The sequence below is a fragment of the Saccopteryx bilineata genome, chromosome 6 (genome assembly GCF_036850765.1).
Source record: "Saccopteryx bilineata isolate mSacBil1 chromosome 6, mSacBil1_pri_phased_curated, whole genome shotgun sequence".
Classification (NCBI taxonomy): domain Eukaryota; kingdom Metazoa; phylum Chordata; class Mammalia; order Chiroptera; family Emballonuridae; genus Saccopteryx; species Saccopteryx bilineata.
The window spans coordinates 118955855-118982104 of NC_089495.1; the positions used below are offsets into that span (position 1 = coordinate 118955855).

At 35.7% G+C, this 26250-nt stretch overlaps 1 protein-coding gene across 2 annotated transcripts in view; it reads right to left on the bottom strand.

Annotated features, from left to right (window-relative positions):
- TRPC4 (transient receptor potential cation channel subfamily C member 4) overlaps positions 1–26250 on the bottom strand; it is a 270133-nt gene that overhangs the window by 2005 nt on the left and 241878 nt on the right. For both annotated transcript variants that reach the window (XM_066234980.1, XM_066234979.1), the window contains exons 9-10: positions 1344–1385; positions 1124–1213 (exon numbers count right to left, since the gene is read on the bottom strand). In XM_066234980.1, the coding sequence (XP_066091077.1) occupies positions 1124–1213; positions 1344–1385 (132 nt within the window). The remainder of the gene's footprint in view (positions 1–1123; positions 1214–1343; positions 1386–26250) is intronic.

The following is a 26250-nucleotide window of genomic DNA, read 5'->3' on the forward strand; positions in this document are numbered from 1 at the left end:
GTTTTCTTTTTCAGCGCTGTGTAATCATGTATATTGGTTTGGGGAGGACTATGCTTTCAAATACTTTCTCTTCAAATATTCATCTGCTTTCAGATCACCTCACACTCTCTCAGGAATGCATTTAGTAAAGATTTTTAGTATTAGGCACAGTTTGCAGTCTAAAGAGAAATGTATGACAAAATGATTAGAGTGAAGCCTGCCCTTCTTAGAGTTGACAGTCCCTTTCCATTGTTTACTACCTTAAAGCAATTGTGCAGCATTGTTGAGATTCACCCTTTTTCCTCTCTTTTCAGACATCTGAATTCTCACTTCTAGCTTGATGGTTGCCTTTGAGGTAGGCACCTGCCTCCCACTTACCTCCCAAAGTACTAAGAACCACGTTATGCCTGTAAAGAACATTTTGTATCTTAGCCAGCTTTTAATGTGCTTTGTTTTGCAATTTATCTATCTTCTTACCTAATTGACTGCTTTTCTTTGTTAAACTGTAGGATGTTTTCTTTGTTTGTTTTAGTGTATAAGACCTCACTGACCTTAACCATTCTTCCAAAGTCTCTAAAAATATCAGGCAGAATAACAGAGGTATTTTATATACATGATACGAGCATATAACTACACATATTTATATATTTCATGGATTGCAGCTATCTCCTCTGATAGAATTTAAAAAACATTCAGGGAGAAACACTAAGTTTACAAATTACACTTAAGCTCAAACCTATAATTTGTTACCAAAGCTGGGCAAAGCACAGAAATAGTTTTTGTGGTTTTCAGCATGTTGGTTACCAAACCTTTCAGGATTCCAAATCAGGCTGAAACTCCAAAAGCTGAAGCTCACTCAGTGGATGGGATAGGCAAGTTAGAATACCACAGGCTGTAGAATTTTCTCTTTCTCCAAACTGTCCTCTAGACATTTAAGTTTAAGTATGTTTGAAAACAATGTGTTTTGAGAACATGTCATCACTTTTTTTTGATGATTCAATAATGCTTTATTTATAAATCAGAAGATATACAGTTTGCTGGAACACACGACTGCGTTTCCAGTTCTGATTTTCAATGTGCTGTGTTGGTTTCTATGTCCTTTAGAATATGCCTCTTGGTGATTTCATCATGAAAAAGAAGTTACCTTAAAGTTCTCTTCAGTCAGGCCTTCTTCAGTTTTGGCATCTCTAATCATTGCAGCAACATATCTCTTCACTAGGTTCCTCATAACTTCCTGAGGTATTTTTAAAACAACAGAGTTGATATTCAGAAAATAAATATGATGTCTTTTCTTTTAACTCAGTTCTGAAGTGGGGATTGTACTTTATTTGATATAAATTTCAAGATTTAAGAGAATAACTTACTTGATACTGGTGATGTCTTCTCAAATTATCAGCAGCTCGCCTCTGAAAAGGAAAACAGATGTTTACTTTTCAGTTATAGTGATATATTATCGTTCTAGAAAAAATTCATTTGTTCTTTAAATCCAGAATATTTTTTCCTCATTTCCTCTAAGTGGATAAAGGACAATAGTTAGAGTGTGCTTCACATGAATCAAAAGAATGAGTGAAAAAAACAGCCCAGTGCAAGGTTGTAATACGTATGCTATTTGATTTATAAAATAAGTTAAAAATGATGGAAATGTTGCTTTTCTAATATAAGGTGATGGAGAATTAGGTAATTATAGTTGACTTGTACCCCAAAGCACTTGAAATAATGCTAGATGAGACATATTTAATAAAAAATAAAATATCAAATACAAATAAAAATTCAAGAGTAAAAAGCTAACATTATGATAATATAAAGGTCTTCATAAATAGAAACATAGCAAGATTAAGTATTCAACCATGATATGTAACATAGATTCATGTTATAGAATAAACACTCCAACACTAATTTCAATCAGATGTACATTAAGAGGGGATTGCTGTTTTAATTATATGGTTGGATTTAACAAAAAATTTCTGTTCAAATATAAAATTATTTATATCATACTTTTTAAAATAAATGTGTCACAGATATCATTTTGAAGAGGTCAGGATGGTCTGGAAACAGAGCGAGGGTTAGAACAGAGTGGTTCTGGAGTGAAGAATGGAGAAAGAAGATGTTTTATGATTGATAGAAAGTCCATTTTAAATTGAGTTAAATAATAAATGATACTAAAATTGTGTATTTATAGATTTCACAAGTATTCTAAAGGTACCAGATAAAGCTATCACAATCATAATTTTATATATGTTAAGTAAATATCAGTATTGATTCTTTTTTTAAAATTTTTTAAAATAAGTTTATTTATTTATTTATTTTTATTTTTTTATTTACAAAGACAGAGAGAGAGTAAGAGAGAGGGATAGGGACAGACAAGACAGAAACAGAGAGAGATGAGAAGCATCAATCATCAGTTTTTAGTTGCGACACCTTAGTTGTTCATTGATTGCTTTCTCATATGTGCCTTGACCGTGGGCCTTCAGCAGACCGAGTAACCCCTTGCTCGAGCCAGGAACCTTGGGTCTAAGCTGGTGAGCATTTTTTATTTTGCTCAAGCCAGATGAGCCTGTGCTCAAGCTGGTAACCTCGGGGTCTCGAACCTGAGTCCTCGGCATCCCAGTCCAACACTCTATCCACTGCACCACCGCCTGGTCAGGCAATATTGATTCTTGAAGAAGAAAACTGACCAAAAATAATTTAAAATAAAACACTTCTAAAATGAAGGAATGAATTTGGTAAATTGTGAGAAGTCAACAGAAATAACTTATCTCAGGTTGAAATAAGACTTTTGATCGTATTACAGTGATACCTTGACACACAAGTTTAATTCATTTCATGGCCAAGCTTGTGACTCAATTTGCTCTTGTGTCAAATTGAATTTCCCCATTTAAATTAATGGGAATGCAATTAATCTGTTCCAGTCTCCCCAAACCACACACACACACACACACACACACACACACATAATATAACCATATATATATATAAAATAAGAGAGAATGTAAAGAAATAACCTGGTTTATGAAGTGTATTTACCTTAAAGGTCAGGCGAAGATGCTGGTGGAGGGGAAGGAGACTGGCGAAGGAGGTTGTCATTTCATGTGCTATCATTTAATATAACTTACTCTCTACACACTTAATGCCACATTTAATTGCAAAATTTAATTTACACTCTACATATGATATGTAACTTTATCGCTAAATTTAACTGCTATTTTTTTATTTTGCTTAACCACCATTATTTTCTTTTTTTTTATAATTTTATTTTTTTAATGGGGTGACATCAATAAATCAGGATACGTATATTCAAAGAAAACATGTCCAGGTTATCTTGTCATTCAATTATGTTGCATACCCATCCCACAAAGTCAGATTGTCCTCTGTCACCTTCTATCTAGTTTTCTTTGGGCCCCTCCCCCTCAACCTCTCCCTTTCGCTCTCCCCCCACCCTTGTAACCACCACACTCTTATCAATGTCTTTTAATCTCACTTTCATATCCCACCTACGTATGGAATAATGCAGTTCCTGGTTTTTTCTGATTTACTTATTTCACTTCATATAATATTATCAAGATCCCACCATTTTGTTGTAAATGATCCGATGTCATTTCTTATGGCTGAGTAGTATTCCATAGTGTATATGTGCCACATCTTCTTTATCCAGTTATCTATTGATGGGTTTTTGGTTGTTTCCATGTCCTGGCCACTGTGAACAATGCTGCAATGAACATGGGGCTGCATGTGTCTTTATGTATCAATGTTTCTGAGTTTTGGGGGTATATACCCAGTAGAGGGATTGCTGAGTCATAAGGTAGTTCTACAATATTTTCAGTTTTTTGAGGAACAACCGTACTTTCTTCCATAATGGTTGTACTACCTTACATTCTCACCAACAGTGAATGAGGGTTCCTTTTTCTCCACAGCCTCTCCAACATTTGCTATTACCTGTCTTGTTAATAATAGTTAATTTAACAGGTGTGAGGTGGTATCTCATTGCAGTTTTAATTTGCATTTCTCTAGTAACTAAAGAAGATGAGCATTCTTTTCACATATCTGTTGGCCATTTGTATTTCTTCCTAGGAGAAGTGTCTGTTCATGTCCTCTTCCCATTTTTTTTATTGGATTGTTTGTTTGTTTGTTGTTGAGTTTTATGAGTTCTTTGTATATTTTGGATATTAGGCCCTTATCTGAGCAGTTGTTTGAAAATATCATTTCCCATTTAGTTGGCTGTCTGTTTATTTTGTTATCAGTTTCTCTTGCTGAGCAAAAACTTCATAGTCTGATGAAGTCCCATTCATTAATTTTCACTTCACTTCTCTTGCCTTTGGAGTCAAATTCATAAAATGCTCTTTAAAACCCAGGTCCATGAGTTGAGTACCTATGTCTTCTTCTATGTACTTTATTGTTTCAGGTCTTATGTTTAGATCTTTGATCCATTTTGAGTTAATTTTAGTACAGGGGGAGAGACTGTAGTCCAGTTTCATTCTTTTGCATGTGGCTTTCCAGTATTACCAGCACCATTTATTGAAGAGGCTTTCTTTCTTCATTGTGTGTTGTTGGCCCTTTATCAAAAATTATTTGACTATATATATGTGGTTTAATTTCTGGGTTTTCTATTCTGTTCCATTGGTCTGAGTGCCTATTTTTCTGCCAATACCATGCTGTTTTGATTGTTGTGGCCCTATAATAGAGTTTGAAGTCAGGTATTGTAATGCCCCCAGCTTCATTCTTTTTCCTTAGGATTGCTTTGGCTATTCGGCGTTTTTTATAGTTCCATATAAATCTGATGATTTTTTGCTCCATTTCTTTAAAAAATGTCATTGGAATTTTGATGGGAATTGCATTAAATTTGTATATTGCTTTGGGTAATATGGCCATCTTGATTATATTTATTCTTCGTAACCAAGAACAAGGAATATTTTTCCATCTCATTATATCTTTTTCGATTTCCCTTAACAATGGTTTGTAGTTTTCATTATATAAGTTCTTTACATTCTTTGTTATGTTTATTCATGGGTATTTTGTTGTTGTTGCAATTGTGAAGAGGATTATTTTTTTGAATTTGTTCTCAAATGTTTCATTGTTGGCATATAGAAAGGCTATGGACTTCTATATGTTAATTTTGCATCCTGTGACCTTACTATATTGGCTTATTGTTTCTAGTAGTCTTTTTGTGGAGTCTTTGGGGTTTTCGATGTATAGGATCATATCATCTGCAAAAAGTGATACCTTTCCTTCTTCTTTTCCGATATGGATGCCTTTTATTTTTTTGCCTTGTCTGATTGCTCTGGCTAGAACCTCTAGTACCACGTTGAATAAGAGTGGAGAGAGTGGACAACTCTGACTTTTTCCTGATTTAAGGGGGAAAGCTTTCAGTTTTATGCCATTTAATATTATGTTAGCTGATGGTTTATCATATATGGCCTTTATCATGTTGAGATATTTCCCTTCTATACCCATTTTGTTGGTCTTAAACATAAAATTGTGTTGTATTTTATCGAAAGCCTTTTCTGCGTCTATTGATAAGATCATGTGGTTTTTTTGTTCTTTGTTTTGTTGATATGGTGTATTACGTTAACAGTTTTACGTATGTTAAACCATCCTTGAGATTCTCGGATGAATCCCACTTGATCATGATGTATTATTTTTTTAATATATTGTTGTATTCGATTTGTTAGTATTTTGTTTAGTATTTTAGCATCTGTATTCATTAGAGATATTGGTCTGTAGTTTTCTTTTTTTGTGCTGTCCTTGCCAGGTTTCAGTATGAAGGTTATGTTGGCCTCATAAAGTTTGGAAGTATTGCTTCTTCTTCAATTTTTTGGAAGACTTTGAGTAGAATAGGAACCAAATCTTCTTTGAATGTTTGATAGAATTCACTAGTATAACCATCTGGGCCTGGACTTTTATTTTGGGGGAGGTTTTTAATAGTTTTTTCTATTTCTTCCCTGCTAATTGGTCTGTTTAGGCTTTTTGCTTCTTCTTGACTCAGTCTAGAAAAGTTGTATTCTTCTAGGAATTTATCAATTTCTTCTAGATTGTTGAATTTAGTGGCATAATTTTTTTCATAGTATTCTACAATAATTCTTTGTATATCTATGATGTCCATGGTGATTTCTCCTCTTTCATTTTGGATTTTGTTTATATGAGTTCTTTCTCTTTTTCCCTTGGTAAGTCTTGCCAAGGGTTTGTCAATTTTGTTGATCTTTTCAAAGAACCAGCTCCTTGTTCTATTAATTTTTTCTATAGTTTTTCTATTCTCTATTTCATTTATTTCTGCTCTGATTTTTATTATCTCCTTTCTTCGGCTGGTTTTGGGTTGTCTTTGTTCTTCTTTTTGCAGTTCCTTAAGGTGTGAAGTTAAGTGGTTCACTTGGGCTCTCTCTTGTTTGTTCATATATGCCTGAAGTGATATGAACTTCTCTCTTATCACTGCTTTTGCTGCACCCCATAGATACTGATATGTCATATTGTCATTTTCATTAGTCTGTATATATCTTTTGATCTCTGCGCTTATTTCTTCTTTGGCCCATTCATTTTATTAAAGTATGTTGTTTAGTTTCCACATTTTTGTGGGGTTTTCCCCCTCTTTTTTGCAGTTGAATTCTAGTTTCAAGGCTTTATGATCAGAAAATATGCTTGATACAACTTTGATTTTTCTGAATTTGCTGATGTTGTTTTTGTGGCCCAACATATGGTCAATTCTTGAGAATGATCCATGTACACTGGAGAAAAATGTATACTCTGTCACTTTGGGATGAAATGTCCTCTAGATGTCTATCATATCCAGGTGCTCTAGTGTTTTGTTTAAGGCCAATATATCTTTGTTGATTCTCTGGATGACTGATCTAGAGCCATCAGCGGTGTATTGAGGTTTCCAAGTATGATTGTATTTTTGTCAGTTTTTGTTTTAGGTCAATAAGTAGCTGTCTTATATATTTTGAAGTTCCTTGGTTTGGGGTATATATATTAAGAAGTGTTATGTCTTCTTGATTCAGTGTCCCCTTAGCCATTATGTAATGGCCATTTTTGTCTCTGATTACTTTTGCTGTCTTTTAGTCAGCATTATCAGATATGAGTATTGCTACGCATGCATTTTTTTGGATGTTATTTGCTTGGACTATTGTTTTCCAGCCTTTCACTTTGAATTTGTTTTTATCCTTGTTGCTTAGATGAGTTTCTTGTAGGCAGTATACAGTTGGATTTTCTTTTTTAATCCATTCTGCTACTCTGTGTCTTTTTATTGGTGAATTTAATTCGTTTACATTTAGTGTAATTATTGACACTAGTGAGTTCCCTATTGCCATTTTATAGATTGCTTTCTGTTAGTTTTTGTCTTCTTTGAGCCTTTTCTTTCGATTTTCTATCTTTTGTTTTTATTTGGTTGTATTCCATACATCTTTCCTCTGTTGCTATCTTTTTTAAACCATGTGCCTCTGTGGTGGTTTTTTCAATGGTGGTTACCATTAAGTAATGAAAAGGGTTTCTACCCTGTTCATTGTAGTGCACTATTTTGTGAGTACTTTTGCACTCCATCATCCTTTGCTACTGTTAATCTCCATCCTCCCCCTCCCCTTTTTTGTTGTTGTCACAGTTTAAATTTTGTTTTATTGTATTGTTCTTTGAGCTTTACTTGTGGCTTTGTTTGTTTTTTTTTTGTATCTGATTGGAGAACCCCCTTTAGTAATTCCTGGAGTGTGGGTTTTCTGATGATAAATTTCCTCATCTTTTCTGTATCTGTGAATGTTTTTATTTCTCCTTCATATTTAAAGGATAGCTTTGATGCGTATAGTATTTGTGGCTGAAAGTTCCTCTCTTTCAGGACTTTAAATATTGGGGTCCACTCTCTTCTAGCTTGTAGAGTTTCTTCTGAGAAATCTGATGATTATCTAATGGGCCTTCCTGTATACGTTGTATTCTTCTTTTCCCTGGCTGCCTTGAGGTTTTTTTCTTTGTCGTTAGTTTGCGCCAATTTCATTATGATATGCCTTGGAGTAGGTTTATTGGGGTTAAGAAAACTCGGAGTTTTGTTTGCTTCTTGAATTTGAGGCTTTAGTTCTTTCCACAGGCTTGGGAAGTTCTCATTTATTATTTGCTTGAGTATGTTCTCCATTCCATTTTCTCTCTCTTCTCCCTCTGATATACCTATTATTCTTATGTTATTCTTTTTGATGGAGTCAGATAATTCCTGTAGGGCTATATCATTTTTTTTTTTAATTTTTGAGTCTCTTTCTTCTTCTCTCTGTTGTGCCTCAAGTTGCTTGTCTTCTATTTCACTAATCCTGCCTTCTATCTGGCCTGTTCTATTAGCTAAGCTTGTTACCTCATTTTTCAGCTCGTGAATTGAGTTTTTCATCTGTTTGATTTGTTTTTATATTTTCAATATCCTTGGTAATATATTCTTTGTGTTCGTTGAATTGTTTTCTGACCTCCCTAAATTGCCTTTCTGTGTTTTCTTGTATATCTCTGAGTATTTTTAGGATTTCTATTTTAAATTCTCTGTCTCTTAGCTCTAAGGTTTCCAATATATTAAATTTTTTCTCTATAGATTTTTCCTCATCTATCTGTTACCTCTTTTTCTTTTGTATCCATGATATTTGATTTTCTCTTCCTTAATGGCATTTGAGGGTGGTTTTGTTGATAGTATTAATTAGATTTAATAAAAAATAAAAAGTTAAAACATAAAAATTAAAAATAGAAAAGTTTTTTTTAATTAAAAAAAAAGAAAAAATTATTCCCCCCCCTTCTTTTTTCCTCTCCTCTCCTCTCCCCTCTTTCTTGAGAAAATCTTGCTGTGAACTGTGAATTATATTTACTAAATAGAACAAACATTGCCTATAATGGAGGGCCTGAGTTGAGGAGAAGTAATAAAGGGGCAAAAGAAGGGGGTATGGACCCACAATATGCAAATAAGGAAAAAAATTTGGGTCAAGAATAAAATGGGGAGATGACATCAGAATAATGGTGGGGTAGGAAGCGATACTGATATATCTCCCCCAAAACTCAACAAGATCTTCAACCAGAAACAGAAAAACCTATCCTTGGAGCCTCCAGATGTTTCGCAATATACCCAAAGGTATGATCGAGCGAAAAATTGGCTAAATATATAACCAAACCCTGAAGGAAATAGGGAGTAAGAAATGCTCCGCCTTCCTCAGTAACCTAAACAGGGCGGTTTTCACTGGAAATTGAGAATATAGAAACTAAGGCGGGCAAAGGGGGTGAATAGATCCAGGCCGCAGTACAAACGGCCGAACCAGGCTGTGGCATGGAGATCCAAGCCGAGGAAAAACTGTTCCTGTGACAACCCTGGCAATACAGCTAACACTTGTGCCAAACCCAGACAAGGAAAGACAAGCGGGGCAACCATTTTACCGGATCTCCTGGTCAGTGCGCACAGATAATGGACGAGAGATTCCTTCCAAAGCCCCGGGAGGGTACGCCCGTGTTACTCCACAGAGAGGCAGAATCAGAGGCCTTTGTGTGGGCCGAAAGCCTCCGGGCAGCCCCAGCGCCCTGGGAGAGCAGCACACAGACAAGGAGCGAGAGCTAATTCCAACACTGGAACTTTTCAGTGTGGGCGGGAGGTTTCACTCAGAGGACAAGACTCCGGCCTCACATCCTGGTCTGCGCGCATGGAGAGTGGGGAGGAGACTCCTCCCAGCACCTCAGGAGTGGGAGCCTGTGTTGTCCCACGGAGGGGCAGAGGCAGGGGCCTTTGTGTGGGCTGAGGGCGGAATCTCAGGCCACCCCAGTGCCTTGAAAAAGCCGCACATGGGAATGGAGTGAGAGCCAATTCCAATGCTAGAACTTTTCAGTGCAGGTGGGGGGTTTCACTCAGAGGGTGAGACTTCCAGTCTAACATCCTGGTCTGCGCGCGCAGATAGTGAACGAGAGTTTCCTCCAAACACCCCAGGAGTGGGTGCCCACCCGTGTTACCGGACAGAGTGGCAGAGCCAGAGGTCTTTGAGTGGGCAGAAGCCCCGGCTGATTATGCTAGCAGCTCTGACTGACTGAGCCTGACCCAGAGCCCTGTGCTGAGTGGGAATAGAGTGGGGAGTTGCCAGCTCTTTGAGCCTCTTACTATACAGGCAGAGGCAGCAGCAACCCCATAGCTGGATTCTCAGGCTACTAATTGAGGAAGGAAAGACTAGGAGAGAGGCTCCAGGAACACAGACTCTTTCACTGTTGGAGCCTATAAACGCTAATGAGCCTCGACTGCCAACGAGATTGAAGCACAATACATGACATCGCCATAGAGACTTATCAACTGCAAACCTCTACCTGAGCGTGCCAAAGGGGCAGAACCCAGGCTACAGAGTCACCAACCAGAAAGAGGGAGAGAAAAGAAAAAGCAAGAAGATAACCTCTCAAAATCAAGAATAATTCACAGACTTTATAACCTATCCCATTTTATTATATTTGTTCGTTTGTTTCTCTTATCTTCATCCTTGATTTTTTTTTCCCTCCTGCAATTTGGTCGTTTAACTCTCTAACGGTCTTACTCTCTCCTCTCCTTGAACTATACTACCCATAAGTTTTACATCTCCCATTATCTTTTCTTTCCTCTTCCTTTTTCTCTATGAGGGTTGCACTTGAAAACCCTTAACTCTCTCTCTCTCCTCTTTTTTCTTTTTTCTTCTTTTAGTGGTTCCCTCTTTTTTTTTTCTCTCTCTCTCTTTCTTTTCTCCCTCTATATTAGTTTCTTCCTTTCTCCTTTATGTTTCCTCTCATTCAAACCTCAATAACGAACAAATTATTTTATCTGGGACTCAAACTTATGTTGGTGGCATTTTGGGGGATTTTTACTTCACCTTTTTAACTCACTAGCAGTGCTCCCATCCCTGGCTCTCCATTTTATCAAGCTCTTGTTCCACTAAATACAATAGTAATTTTTTAATTTGTTCCCCCATTTTCTGTTTCCTTCTTACTCCTCTCATCATAACTCTTAGTCAACCAACACCTAAATGCAAATCATTTTATTCTTGATCCAAATTTTTTCATTATTTGCTTTTTGTGGGTCCGTACCCCCCACCTTTTTTTATTTTTTATTTTATTTTTTTTATTATTTCTTTTCTTGCCCCTTTATTACTTTTCCCCAATTCAGGCCCTCCATTACAGGCATTGTTTGTTATAATTCACAGTTCACCACAAGATTTTCTCAAGAAAGAGGGGAGAGGAGAGGAGAGGAAAAAAGGAGGGTGGGAATAATTTCCTTTTTATTAAATTTTTATTTTATTTTATTTTTCTTTATTTCATTAATTTTTTTTTTAAAAAAAACAACTCTTTTCAATTTTTTATTTTTTTAACTTTTTATTTTTTATTAAACCTCATTAATACTATCAACAAAACCACCCTCAGATGCCATTAAGGAAGAGAAAATCAAATATCATGGATACAAAAGAAAGAGAGGTAACACAGATAGATGAGGGAAAATCTATGGAGAAAAAATTTAATATATTGGAAACCTTGGAGCTAAATGACAGAGAATTCAAGATAGAAATCCTAAAAATCCTACAAGATATACAAGAAAACACAGAAAGGCAATTTAAGGAGCTCAGAAAACAACTCAATGAACACAAAGAATATATTTCCAAGGAAATTGAAACTATAAAAGCAAATCAAACAGAGATGAAAAACTCAATTCATGAGCTGAAAAACGAAGTAACAAGCTTAGCTAATAGAACATGTCAGATAGAAGAGGATTAGTGAAATAGAAGACAAGCAACTTGAGGCACAACAGAGAGAAGAAGAAAGAGACTCAAAAATTAAAAAAAAATGAGATAGCCCTACAAGAATTATCTGACTCCATCAAAAAGAATAACATAAGAATAATAGGTATATCAGAGGGAGAAGAGAGAGAAAATGGAATGGAGAACATACTCAAATAAATAATAGATGAAAACTTCCCAAGCCTGTGGAAAGAACTAAAGGCTCAAATTCAAGAAGCAAACAAAACTCCGAGTTTTCTTAACCCCAACAAACCTACTCCAAGGCATATTTTAATGAAATTGGCACAAACCAACAGCAAATAAAAAATTCTCCAGGCAGCCAGGGAAAAGAAGAATACAACATATAAAGGAAGGCCCATTAGATAATCATCAGATTTCTCAGAAACTCTACAAGCTAGAAGAGAGTGGACCCCAATATTTAAAGTCCTGAAAGAGAGGAACTTTCAGCCATGAATATGATACCCATCAAAGCTATCCTTTAAATATGAAGGAGAAATAAAAACATTCACAAATACTGAAAAGATGAGAGAATTTATCATCAGAAAACCCCCACTCCAGGAATTACTAAAGGGGGTTCTCCAATCAGATACAAAGAACAAAAAAAAAACAGAGCCACAAGTAAAAGCTCCAAGAAGAACACAATAAAACCAAATTTAAACTGTGACAACAACAAAAAAAAGGGGGGGGAGAAGATGGAGATTAACAGTAGCAAAGGATGATAGAGTGCAAAAGTACTCACAAAATAGTTCGCTATAACGAACAGGGTAGGATCCCTTTTCATTACTTAAAGGTAACCACCATTGAAAAAGCCACCACAGAAGCACATGAGATAAAAAAGATAGCAACAGAGGAAAGATGTATGGAATACAACCAAATAAAAACAAAAGATAGAAAATCGAAAGAAAAGGCTCAAACAGGACACAAAACTAACAGAAAGCAATCTATAAAATGGCAATAGGGAACTCACTAGTGTCAATAATTACACTAAATGTAAATGGATTAAATTCACCAATAAAAAGGCACAGAGTAGCAGAATGGATTAAAAAAGAGAATCCAACTGTATGCTGCCTACAGGAAACTCATCTAAGTAACAAGGATAAAAACAAATTCAAAGTGAAAGGCTGGAAAACAATAGTCCAAGCAAATAACATCCAAAAAAAAAGCAGGCATGGCAATACTCATATCTGATAATGCTGACTACAAGACAGCAAAAGTACTCAGAGACAAAAATGGCCATTTCATAATGGCTAAGGGGACACTGAATCAAGAAGACATAACAATTCTTAATATATATGCACCAAACCAAGGAGCACCACAATATATAAGACAGCAACTTATTGACCTTAAAACAAAAACTGACAAAAATACAATCATACTTGGAGACCTCAATACACCGCTGACGGCTCTAGATCAGTCATCCAAACAGAGAATCAACAAAGACATAGTGGCCTTAAACAAAACACTAGAGCACCTGGATATGATAGACATCTACAGGACATTTCATCCCAAAGTGACTGAGTATACATTTTTCTCCAGTGTACATGGATCATTCTCAAGAATTGACCATATGTTGGGCCACGAAAACAACATTAGTAAATTCAGAAAAATCAAAGTTGTACCAAGCATATTTTCTGATCATAAAGCCTTGAAACTAGAATTCAACTGCAAAAAAGAGGGGGAAAACCCCACAAAAATGTGGAAACTAAACAACATACTTTTAAAAAATGAATGGGTCAAAGAAGAAATAAGTGCAGAGATCAAAAGATATATACAGACTAATGAAAATGACAATACAACATATCAGAATCTATGGGATGCAGCAAAAGCAGTGATAAGAGAGAAGTTCATATCACTTCAGGCATATATGAACAAACAAGAGAGAGCCTAAGTGAACCACTTAACTTCATACCTTAAGGAACTAAAAAAAGAAGAACAAAGAAAACCCAAAACCAGCTGAAGAAAGGAGATAATAAAAATCAGAGCAGAAATAAATGAAAAAGAGAACAGAAAAACTATAGAAAAAATTAATAGAACAAGGAGCTGGTTCTTTGAAAAGATCAACAAAATTGACAAACCCTTGGCAAGACTTACCAAGGGAAAAAGAGAAAGAACTCATATAAACAAAATCCAAAATGAAAGAGGAGAAATCACCACGGACACCATAGATATACAAAGAATTATTGTAGAATACTATGAAAAACTTTATGCTACTAAATTCAACAACTTAAAAATATGGATAAATTCCTAGAACAATACAACCTTTTTAGACGAGTCAAGAAGAAGCAGAAAGCTTAAGCAGAGCTATTAGTAGAGAAGAAATAGAAAAAAACATTAAAAACCTCCCCAAAAATAAAAGTCCAGGCCCTGACGGCTATACCAGCAAATTTTATCAAACATTCAAAAAAGACTTGGTTCCTATTCTACTCAAAGTCTTCCAAAAAATTGAAGAAGAAGCAATACTTCCAAACACATTTTATGAGGCCAACATAACCCTCATACCAAAACCAGGCAAGGATGGCACAAAAAAAGAAAACTACAGACCAATATCTCTAATGAATACAGATGCTAAAATACTAAACAAAATACTAGCAAATTGAATACAACAAAATATTAAAAAAATAATACATCATGATCAAGTGGGATTCATCCCAGAATCTCAAGGATGGTTCAACATACGTAAAACGGTTAACGTAATACACCATATCAACAAAACAAAGAACAAAAACCACATGATCTTATCAATAGATGCAGAAAAGGCTTTTGATAAAATACAACACAATTTTATGTTTAAGACTCTCAACAAAATGGGTATAGAAGGAAAATATCTCAACATGATAAACGCCATATATGATAAACCATCAGCTAACATCATATTAAATGGCACTAAACTGAAGGCCTTCCCCCTTAAATCAGGAACAAAACAGGGTTGTCCACTCTCTCCACTCTTATTTAATGTGGTACTAGAGGTTCTATCCAGAGCAATCAGACAAGACAAAGAAATAAAAGGCATCCATATTGGAAAAGAAGAAGGAAAGGTATAACTTTTTGCAGGTGATATGATCCTATACATCAAAAACCCCAAAGAATCCACAAAAAGACTACTAGAAACAATAAGCCAATACAGTAAGTTCGCAGGATACAAAATTAACATACAGAAGTCAATAGCCTTTCTATATGCCAACAATGAAACAATTGAGAACGAACTCAAAAGAATAATCCCCTTCACAATTGCAACAAAAAAAAATACTTAGCAATAAACATAACAAAGAATGTAAAGGACTTATATAATGAAAACTATAAACCATTGTTAAGGGAAATCAAAAAAGATATAATGAGATGGAAAAATATACCTTGTTCTTGGTTAGGAAGAATAAATATCAAGATGGCTATATTACCCAAAGCAATATACAAATGTAATGCAATTACCATCAAAGTTCCAATGACATTTTTTAAAGAAATAGAGCAAAAAATCATCAGATTCATATGGAACTATAAAAAACCCCGAATAGCCAAAGCAATCCTAAAGAAAATGAATGAAACTGGGGGCATTACAATACCTGACTTCAAAGTCTATTATAGGGCCACGACAATCAAAACAGCATGGTATTGGCAAAAAAATAGACACTCAGACCAATGGAACAGAATAGAAAGTCCAGAAAGAAAACCACATATATATAGTCAAATAATTTTTGATAAAGGGGCCAAGAACACACAATGGAGAAAAGAAAGCCTCTTCAATAAATGGTGCTGGGAAAACTGGAAAGCCACATGCAAATGAATAAAACTCGACTACATTTTGTCCCTCTGTACTAAAATTAACTCAAAATGGATCAAAGATCTAAACATAAGACCTGAAACAATTAAGTACATAGAAAAAGACATAGGTACTCAACTCATGGACCTGGGTTTTAAAGAGCATTTTATGAATTTGACTCCACAGGCAAGAGAAGTGAAGTGAAAATTAATGAATGGGACTACATCAGACTAAGAAGTTTTTGCTCAGCAAGAGAAACTGATAACAAAATAAACAGACAGCCAACTAAATGGGATATGATATTTTCAAACAACTGCTCAGATAAGGGCCTAATATCCAAAATATAAAAAGAACTCATAAAACTCAACAACAAACAAACAAACAATCCAATAAAAAAATGGGAAGAGGATATGAATAGACACTTCTCCCAGGAAGAAATACATATGACCAACAGATATATGGAAAGATGCTCATCTTCTTTAGCTATTAGAGAAATGCAAATCAAAACTGCAACGACTTACCACCTCACACCTGTTTGATTAGCTATTATTAGCAAGACAGGTAATAGCAAATGTTGGAGAAGCTGTGGAGAAAAAGGAACCCTAATCCACTGTTGGTGGGAATGTAAAGTAGTACAACCATTATGGAAGAAAGTATGTTGCTTCCTCAAAAAACTGAAAATAGAACTACCTTATGACCCAGCAATTCCTCTACTGGGTATATATCCCCAAAACTTAGAAACATTGATACATAAAGACACATGCAGCCCCATGTTTATTGCAGCATTGTTCACAGTGGCCAGGACATGGAAACAACCAAAAAGCCCGTCAATAGATGACTAGATAAAGAAGATATGGCACATATACACTATGGAATACTACTCAGCCATAAGAAATGATGACATCGCATCATTTACAGCAAAATGGTGGGGTCTTGATAACATGATACGAAGCGAAATAAGTTAATCAGAAAAAAACAGGAACTGCATTATTCCATATGTAGGTGGGACATAAAAGTGAAACTAAGAGACATTGATAAGAGTGTGGTGGTTATGGGGGGAGGGGGGAAAGGGAGAGGGAAAGGGGGAGGTGCACAAATAAAAGTAGATAGAAGGTGACAGAGGACAATCTGACTTTGGGTAATGGGTATGCAACATAATTGAATGACAAGATAACCTGGACTTGTTATCTTTGAATATATGTATTCTGATTTATTGATGTCACCCCATTAAAAAAATAAAATTATTAAAAAAAAAGCATTCCTAGAACAATCAAAACAAGTGGCCTTGAGAACAGTACCACCAAGCCCATCTTCTTCATAAAGACCACACAAATATTTTAAAGTCAGACAGCACTTCCTAATACACAGGCAAAATGCACAGACAGAGAAATGCGACTCAAATAAATCAACAAGAGAAATCCCCAGAAAAAGAGCTGAATGAGATGAAAGTAACAAAAATACCAGATCCAAAGTTTAAAACAGTGATATTTAGGATGGTCAAGGATCTTAGAGCAACAATGGATGAACATAATGAGAACCTAAATAAAGTAATAGTAAGCATAAAAAAGGCATTGAAATCATAAAAATAGAATGATTCAGAAATGACAAATACAATATCAGAAATGAAGATTGTACTAAAAGAAATTAATAGTAGGCTGGATGAAGCAGAGGATCAAATCAGCAATTTAGAGGACAAGATAAATGAAAGCATGGAAGTAGAGCAGCAAACAGAAAAGAGTCTCAAAAAGTCTGAGAGCACTAAGAGAATTCTGTGGCAACATGAAGGGAAACAACATCCACATCATAGGAGTTCTGGAAGAAGAGAACAAACAAGGAATAGAGAACCTGTTTGAAGAAATTATAGCTGAAAATTTTCTTAAACTGATGAAGAAAAAAGTCCAACAAATTCAAGAAGCACAGAGAGTTCCATTAAAGAGAAACCCAAAGAGGCCGATAGCAAAACACATCATAATTAAAGAGTCAAAGTTAAAAGACAAAGAAAGAATACTAAAAACTAAAAACGAATAGCAGTTAATTACCTATAGAGGACTACCCATAAGGATGACATCTGACTTCTCAACAGAAACATTTGAAGCCAGAAGGGATTGGCAAGAAATATCAAAGTGATGCAAAACAAGAACCTACATACAAGACTTCTTTATCCAGCAAGGTTATCATTTAAAATGGAAGAAGAAATTAGCTTCCCAGACAAAGAAAAACTCAAGGAATTCATTACAACCAAACCAGTACTACAAAAAATGTTAAGGGGCTTGTTGTAAAAAGAGAAAAAAAAATTGAGAAAAAGAGGATTGTAGATTTAAAGAATAAAATGGCAATAAGCAAATACATATCAATAATACCCATAAATTAAATGGATTAAATGCTCCAATCAAAAGACATAGGGTAGCAGTGTGGATAAGAAAACAGGGCCTGTACATATGCTGTCTACAAGGGATCCACCTCAGAACAAAAGACTAAAAGTGAAGGGATTGTAAAAAGTATTTCATGCAAATGAAAATGAAACAAAAGCTGGAGTAGCAATACTTACCTCTGACAAAATCGACTTTAAAATAAAGGCTAGAGTAAGGGATAAAGAAGGTCACTACATAATAATAAAGGGAGCAATCCAACATGAGGCTATAACCATTGTATATATCTATGCACCTAATATAGGAGCACCTAAATCTATAAAGCAGATTTTGCTGGACATAAAGGGAGAGATCAACAGCAATACTATAATAATAGGACATTTTAATACCCCACTAATATCAAGAGATAAATCCTCCATACAGAAAATTAATAGCAAAACAGTGGCCTTAAATTACACACTAGATCAACGGGATTTAATAGAAATCTTCAGAACCTTTCACCCTAAAGCAGCAGAATATAAATTATTTTCAAGTACTCATGGCACATTCTCTAGGATAGACCACATGTTAGGACACAAAACGAGTATCAATAAATTCAAGAAGAATGAAATCATATCAAGCATCTTCTCTGATCACAATGGCCTGAAACTAGAAATCAACTACAATAGAAAAAGTGAAAAGCATTCAAATACTTGAAGGCTAAATAGCATGTTATTAAATAACAAATGGGTTAACAATGAGATCAAGGAAGAAATCAAAAATTTCCTTGAAACAAATGAAAATAAACTTATAACAACTCAAAATTTGTAAGGCACAGCAAAAGCAATCAAGAGAGGGAAGTTCATAGCATACAGGCTTATCTTAAAATGCAAGAAAAAGCTGAAATAAACAACTTAACCTTGCATCTAAAAGAACTAGAAAAAGAACATCAAATAAAGCCCAGAAAAAGTAGAAGGAAGGACATAATAAAAATCAGAGCAGAAATAAATGACATAGAAGCCAAAAAAACAATAAAGAGGATCAATAAAACCAAAAGCTGGTTCTTAAGAAAGGTAAAAAGGGAGTGACGTCAGAGAAATGGCACCGTGATGAGCATGACTGACAAATCTCCCCAAAATTTCAACAAGTTCATCAACCAGAGACAAAAATCTATTCTTGGAGCATCCTGGAGTTCCACTCACTGAAGGCAAAGGTAGGATCGAGCGAAAAATTGACTAAATATATAATTAACCCTGAAGAAAATAAGTCGGACAAAGGAACACTCCGCCTTCCTCACTAACCTGAGCAAAGGCTGCTTTCACTTGGAACTGAGAGTCGGGGTGGGGCTAAGGGTGTGGAGAAAACTAGGCTGCTGCATGGATGTTCGTTCAAGCCGAGGAAAGAGTGTGCCCATGGTGAATCAGCCCACATAAGCAAATGCTCGCGCTGCGAGCAGCAGCTGCCAGTGGCGCACGGGGAGTGTGCCAAAGCAAACTTCCCTATGCCCATGCTTCTCTGGGAGGGGGCGGTGCCTCACCCAGCCATTCAAGCCCTCTCTGGGGGAGGGGCGCATGGGCAGCTTGCAGTCCTTTCTGGAGCAGATGGGCAGATCCAATCGCTGAAATTAGCTTAACCCACAGTCTGCTCACCTCCCAACTGACCTATGTGGCTCTAATTGACAAGATATCTCTCAGTTCAGTGATCTAAGACAAGAGGTGTGATATTTTTTAGTGCCTCTTGCTAAAGGGGTGGGGGCAACTTCTGATTGCCAGAGCTTTCATACTCAGAGATATATGCTAAAAAGAGGGACTTGGCAGATGTTAAGACCACCTGTACTGCAGGCAGTGACTAGGGCATCTTCTTCCCAGGCAAAACAGGTTACAAAGTGCAGAAAGCCTGGGGAAAGTGGTCCCACAGAGTGCTAGGCATGCTGTACAGGCCGGGAGGCTCATAGAAAGTCACCTTGAGAGCAATTGGCTTTCAGCCCCGCCTGATTACGCTGGCGGTTCTGACTGCCAGAGCCTTACCCAGAGCCCTGAGCTGAGTGGGGATAGAGTGGGGATTTGCCAGCTCTTTGAGCCTCTTACTACCCAGGCAGAGGCAGCGGCACCCTCATAGCTGGATCATCAGGCTGCTAATTCAGGAAGGAGAAACTAGGAGAGAGGCTCCGGGAAAACAGACTCTCATTGTCGGAGCCTGCAAACGCTAACAAGCCTTGACTACCACCGAGACTGAAGCCTAATATATGACATCACCGTAGAGCAGCGGTTCTCAAGCTGTGGGTCGCGACCCCGGCGGGGGTCGAATGACCAAAACCCAGGGGTCGCCTAAAGCCATCAGAAAATACATATTTATTATACAATACATTTTTAAATAAAATATGTATTTTCCGATAGCTTTAGGCGACCCCTGTGTCTTGGCCATTTGACCCCCACCGGGGTCGCGACCCACAGGTTGAGAACCGCTGCCATAGAGTCTCATCAACTGCAAATCTATACTTAAGCATGCCACAGGGGCAGAGCCTGGGGTACCAAGTCACCAACCAGGAAAAGGAAGAGGAAAGAAAAAGGAAGAAATTAACCTCTCAAAATCAAGAAAAATCCAGACTTTATAACTTGTTCCACTATTTTTTTGTTTCTTTCATCTTCTTGCCTTTATTATTATTATTATTTCCTCCACCTTGATCCTTTTATTCTCTGTCCATCTTTTTCTGTCTTCTTGAACTACACTATGCATAAGTGTTACATTTTATTTCTTTTCTTCTTCCTTATTCTCCATGAGGGTTACACTCCAAAACTCTTAATGCTCTCTCTCTCTTTTTCTTTTTTCTCTTCTTTTCCTTATTTCTCCCTCTCTATTAGTTTCTTCTTTTCTTCTTTTACTTTTCCTCTCATTCAATTCTTAATCACGAACAAATTATTTAATTTGGGACTCAAGTTTTTTTGTGTAGCATTTTGGGTGCTTTTTACTTTGCTTTTTAACTCATTAGCATTCATCCCAACCCAGGATCTCCATTCTATTTAGTTTTTGCTCCACTTAATACAATAGTTTTTTTTTCCTTTTTCCTGTTTCCCTCTTATCCCTCTCATTATATCTCTTAGTCAATCATCACTTACAAGCAAATCATTTTATGCTTGACCCAAATTTTTTCCTTTTTTGCATTTTGTGGGTCCCTATTTCCTTTTTTGCCCCTTGAACACTTCCCCCCAACACAGGCCATCCATTATAGGCAGTTTTTGTTCCATTTAGCATAATATAATTCACAGTTCATCACAATATTTTCCTAAGGAGGAGGGGAGAGAAGGGGAAGAGAAGAAAGAAAAGGGGGGGTAATAAATTATTATTTGTTTTTTTTCCAAATGTTTTTTCCATTTTTTTTACTTTTTATTCTTTATTAATTCTCATTAGTGCTATTAACAAGACCACCCTCAGATGCCATTAAGGAAAAGGAAATCAAATATCATTGATACAAAAGATAGAGAACTAGCAAAGATAGATGTGGAAAAATCTATGGAGAAAAAAATTAATATATTGGAAACCTTGAAGTTAAATGACAGAGAATTTAATATAGAAATCCTAAAAATACTCAGGGATATACAAGAAAACACAGAAAGGCAATTTAGGGAGCACAGAAAACAACTCAATGAACACAAAGAATATATGTCCAAGGAAATTGAAACTATAAAAACAAATAAAACAGATGAAAAACTCAATTCATGAGCTGTAAAATGAGGTAACAAGCTTAGCTAATAGAACAGGTCAGATAGAAAATAGGAATAGTGACATAGAAGAAAAGCAACTTGAGGCACAACAGAGAGAAGAAGAAAGAGACTCAAAAATTTAAAAAAATGAGAAAGCCCTATAGGAATTGTCTGACTCCATCAAAAAGAATAACATAAATATAATAGGTATATCAGAGGGAGAAGAGAGAGAGAGAAAATGGAATGGAGAATATATTCAAACAAATAATAGACGAGAACTTCCCAAGCCTGTGGAAAGAACTAAAGCCTCAAATTCAAGAAGCAAACAGAACACCAAGTTTTCTTAACCCCAACAAATGTACTCCAAGGCACATCATAATGAAATTGGCACAAACCAACAACAAAGAAAAATTCTCAAGGCAACCAGGGAAAAGAAGAATACAGCATATAAAGGAAAGCCTATTAGATTATCATCAGATTTCTCAGCAGAAACTCTACAAGCTAGAAGAGAGTGGACCCCAATATTTAAAGCCCTGAAAGAGGAACTTTTAGCCACGAATACTATACACATCAAAGCTATCCTTCAAATACGAAGGAGAAATAAAAACATTCACACATACAAAAAAGATGAGGGAATTTATCATCAGAAAACCCCCACTCCAGGAAATACTGAAGGGGGTTTTCCAACCAGATTCAAAGAACAAAGACAAACAAAACCACAAGTAACAGCTCTACCAAGAACACAATAAAACCAAATTTAAACTGTGACAAAAAGCAAAAAAAAAAGGGGGGGGAGAGGACGGAAATTAACAGTAGCAAAGGATGATGAAGTGCAGAAACACTCATAAAATAGGGTACTACAATGAATATGGTAGGTACCCTTTTCATTACTTAATGGTAACCACCATTGAAAAAAATACCACAAAAACTCATGACTTAAAAAAGGTAGCGACAGAGGAAAGAAGTATGGAATACAAACAAACAAAAACAAATGATAGAAAAACAAAAGATAAGAATCAAACAAGATACAAAACTAACAGAAAGCAATTTATAAAATGGCAATAGGGATCCCACAAGTTTCAATAATTACACTAAATGTAAATGGATTAAACTCATCAATAAAAAGACACAGAGTAGCAGAATGGATTAAAAAAGAGAATCCAACTGTATGCTGCCTACAGGAAAAACATCTAAGTAACAAGGATAAAAACAAATTCAAAGTGAAAGGCTGGAAAACAATACTTCAAGCAAATAACATCCAAAAAAAAGCATGTGTAGCAATACTCATATCTAATAATGCTGACTACAAGACAGAAAAAGTACTCAGCGACAAAAATGGTCATTTCATAATGATTAAGGGGATACTAAATCAAGAAGACATAACACTTCTTAATATATATGCACCGAACCAAGGAACTCCAAAATATATAAGACAGCTACTTATTGAACTAAAAACAAAAACTGACAAAAATGCAATCATACTTGGAGACCTCAATACACTGCTGATGGCTCACAGAAAATCAATAAAGATATATTGGTCTTAAACGAAACACTAGAGCACCTGAAAATGATAGACATCTACAAGACACTTAATCCCAAAGCGACAGTATACATTTTTCTCTAGTGTACATGGAACATTCTCAAGAATTGATGATATGTTGGGCCACAAAAATAACATCAGCAAATTCAGAAAAATTGAAATTGTACCAAGCATATTTTCTGATGATAAAGCCTTGAAACTAGAATTCAACTGCAAAAAAGAGGAAAAAACCCCCACAAATATGTGCAAACTAAACAACATACTTTTAAAAAATGAATGGGTCAAAGAAGAAATAAGCATAGAGATCAAAAGATAGATACAGACAAATGAAAATGACAATATGACATATCAGAATCTATGGAATGCAGCAAAAGCAGTAATAGGAGGGAAGTTCATATCACTTCAGGCCTATATGAACAAACGAGAGCCCAGTGAACCACTTAACTTCACACCTTAAGGAACTAGAAAAAGAAGAACAAAGACAACCCAAAACCAGCCGAAGAAAGGAAATATTAAAAATAATATTTAATTTTTAATATTCAGAGCAGAAATAAATGAAATAGAGAACAGAAAAAGTATAGAAAAAAATTAATAAAACAAGGAGCTGGTTCTTTGAAAAGATCAACAAAATTGACAAACCCTTGGCAAGACTCACCAAGGAAAACAGAGAAAGGATTCATATAAACCAGATCCAAAATGAAAGAAAAGAAATCACCACAGACATCATAGATATACAAAAATTATTGTAGAATACTATGAAAAACTATATGCCACCAAATTCAACAATTTAGAACAGCGGTTCTCAACCTGTCAGTCGCGACCCCAGCGGGGGTTGAATGACCAAAACACAGGGGTCACCTAAAGCCATCGGAAACCCCCACCGGGGTCATGACCCACAGGTTGAGAACTGCTGATCTAGAAGAAATGGATAAATTCCTAGAACAATACAACCTTCCTAGACTGAGTCATGAAGAAGCAGAAAGCCTAAGCAGACCAACTAGCAGGGAGAAAATAGAAAAAACTATTAAAAACCTCCTGAAAAATAAAAGTCCAGGCCCAGACGGTTATACTAGTGAATTCTATCAAACATTCAAAGAAGATTTCATTCCTATTCTACTTAAAGTCTTCCAAAAAATTGAAGAAGCAATACCTCCAAACACATTTTATGAGGCCAACTTAACCCTCATACCGAAACCTGGCAAGGACGGCACAAAAAAAGAAAAGTACAGACCAGTATCTCTAATGAATACAGATGCTAAAATACTAAACAAAATACTGGCAAATCGACACAACAACATATTAAAAAAATAATACATCATGATCAAGTGAGATTCATCCCAGAATCTCAAGGATGGTTCAACATACGTAAAACGGTTAACGTAATACACCATATTAACAAAACACCAAAATCACATGATCTTATCAATAGATGCAGAAAAGCATTCGATAAAACTCAACACAACTTTATGTTTAAGACACTCAACAAAATGGGTATAGAAGGAAAATATCTCAACATGATAAACGCCATATATGATAAACCATGAGCCAACATCATATTCAATGGCATAAAACTGTGGACTTTCCACACCTTAAATCAGGAACAAGACAGGGTTGTCCTCTCTCTCCACTCTTACTTAACATGGTACTAGAAGTCTTGGCCAGAGCAATCAGACAAGAGAAAGAAATAAAAGGCATCCATATTGGAAAAGAAGAAGTAAAGGTATCATTTTTTGCAGATGATATGATCCCATATATCGAAAACCCCAAAGACTCCACAAAAAGATTACTAGAAACAATAAGCCAATACTGTAAAGTTGCAGGATACAAAATTAACATACAAAAGTCTATAGCCTTTCTACATGACAACAATGAAATATTAGAAAATGAACTCAAAAAAATAATCCCCTTCACGATTGCAACAACAACAAAAAAAATAAAATACCTAGGAATAAACATAACAAAGAATGTAAAGGACCTATATAACAAAAACTACAAAGCATTGTTAAAGTAAATCAAAAAAGATACAATGAGATGGAAAAATATTCCTTGTTCTTGGATAGGAAGAATAAATATAATCAAAATGGTCATATTACCCAAAGTAATTTATAAATTTATTGCAATTCTCATCAAAATTCCTAAGACATTTTTAAAGAAATGGAATAAAAAATCATCAGATTTATATGGAACTATAAAAAACCCCGAATAGCCAAAGCAATCCTAAGGAAAAAGAATGAAACTGGGGGCATTACAATACCTGACTTCAAACTATATTATAGGGCCACGACAATCAAAACAGCATGGTGTTGGCAGAAAAATAGACACTCAGACCAATGGAACAGAATAGAAAACCCAGAAATAAAACCACATATATATAGTCAAATAATTTTCGATAAAGGGCCAACAACAAACAATGGAGAAAAGAAAGCCTCTTCAACAAATGGTGCTGGGAAAACTGGGAAGCCATATTGAAAAGAATGAAACTAGACTACAGCTTGTCCCCTTGTACTAAAATTAATTCAAAATGGATCAAAGACCTAAATATAAGACCTGAAACAATAAAGTACACAGAAGAAGACATAGGTACTAAAGTCATGGACCTGGGTTTTAAAGAGCATTTTATGAATTTGACTCCACAGGCAAGAGAAGTGAAGGCAAAGATAAATGCATGGGACTATATCAGACTAAGAAGTTTTTGCTCAGCAAGAGAAACTGACAATAAAATAAACAGACAGCCAACTAAATGGAAAATGATATTTTCAAACAACTGCTCAGATAAGGGCCTAATATCCAATATATTCAAAGAACTCATAAAACTCAACAACAAACAAACAAACAATCCAATAAAAAAATGGGAAGAGGACATGACCAGACACTTCTCCCAGGAAGAAATTCAAATGGCCAACAGATATATGAAAAGATGCTCATCTTCATTAGTTATTAGAAAAATGCAAATCAAAACTGCAATGAGATATCACCTCACACCTGTTAGATTAGCTATTATTAACAAGACAGGTAATAGCAAAGGTTGGAGAGGCTGTGGAGAAAAAGGAACCCTCACTCACTGTTGGTGGGAATGTAAAGTAGTACCACCATTATGGAAGAAAGTATGGTAGTTCCTCAAAAAACTGCAAATAGAACTACCTTATGACCCAGCAATCCCTCTACTGCAGTGGTTCTCAACCTGTGGGTCACGACCCCAGCGGAGGTC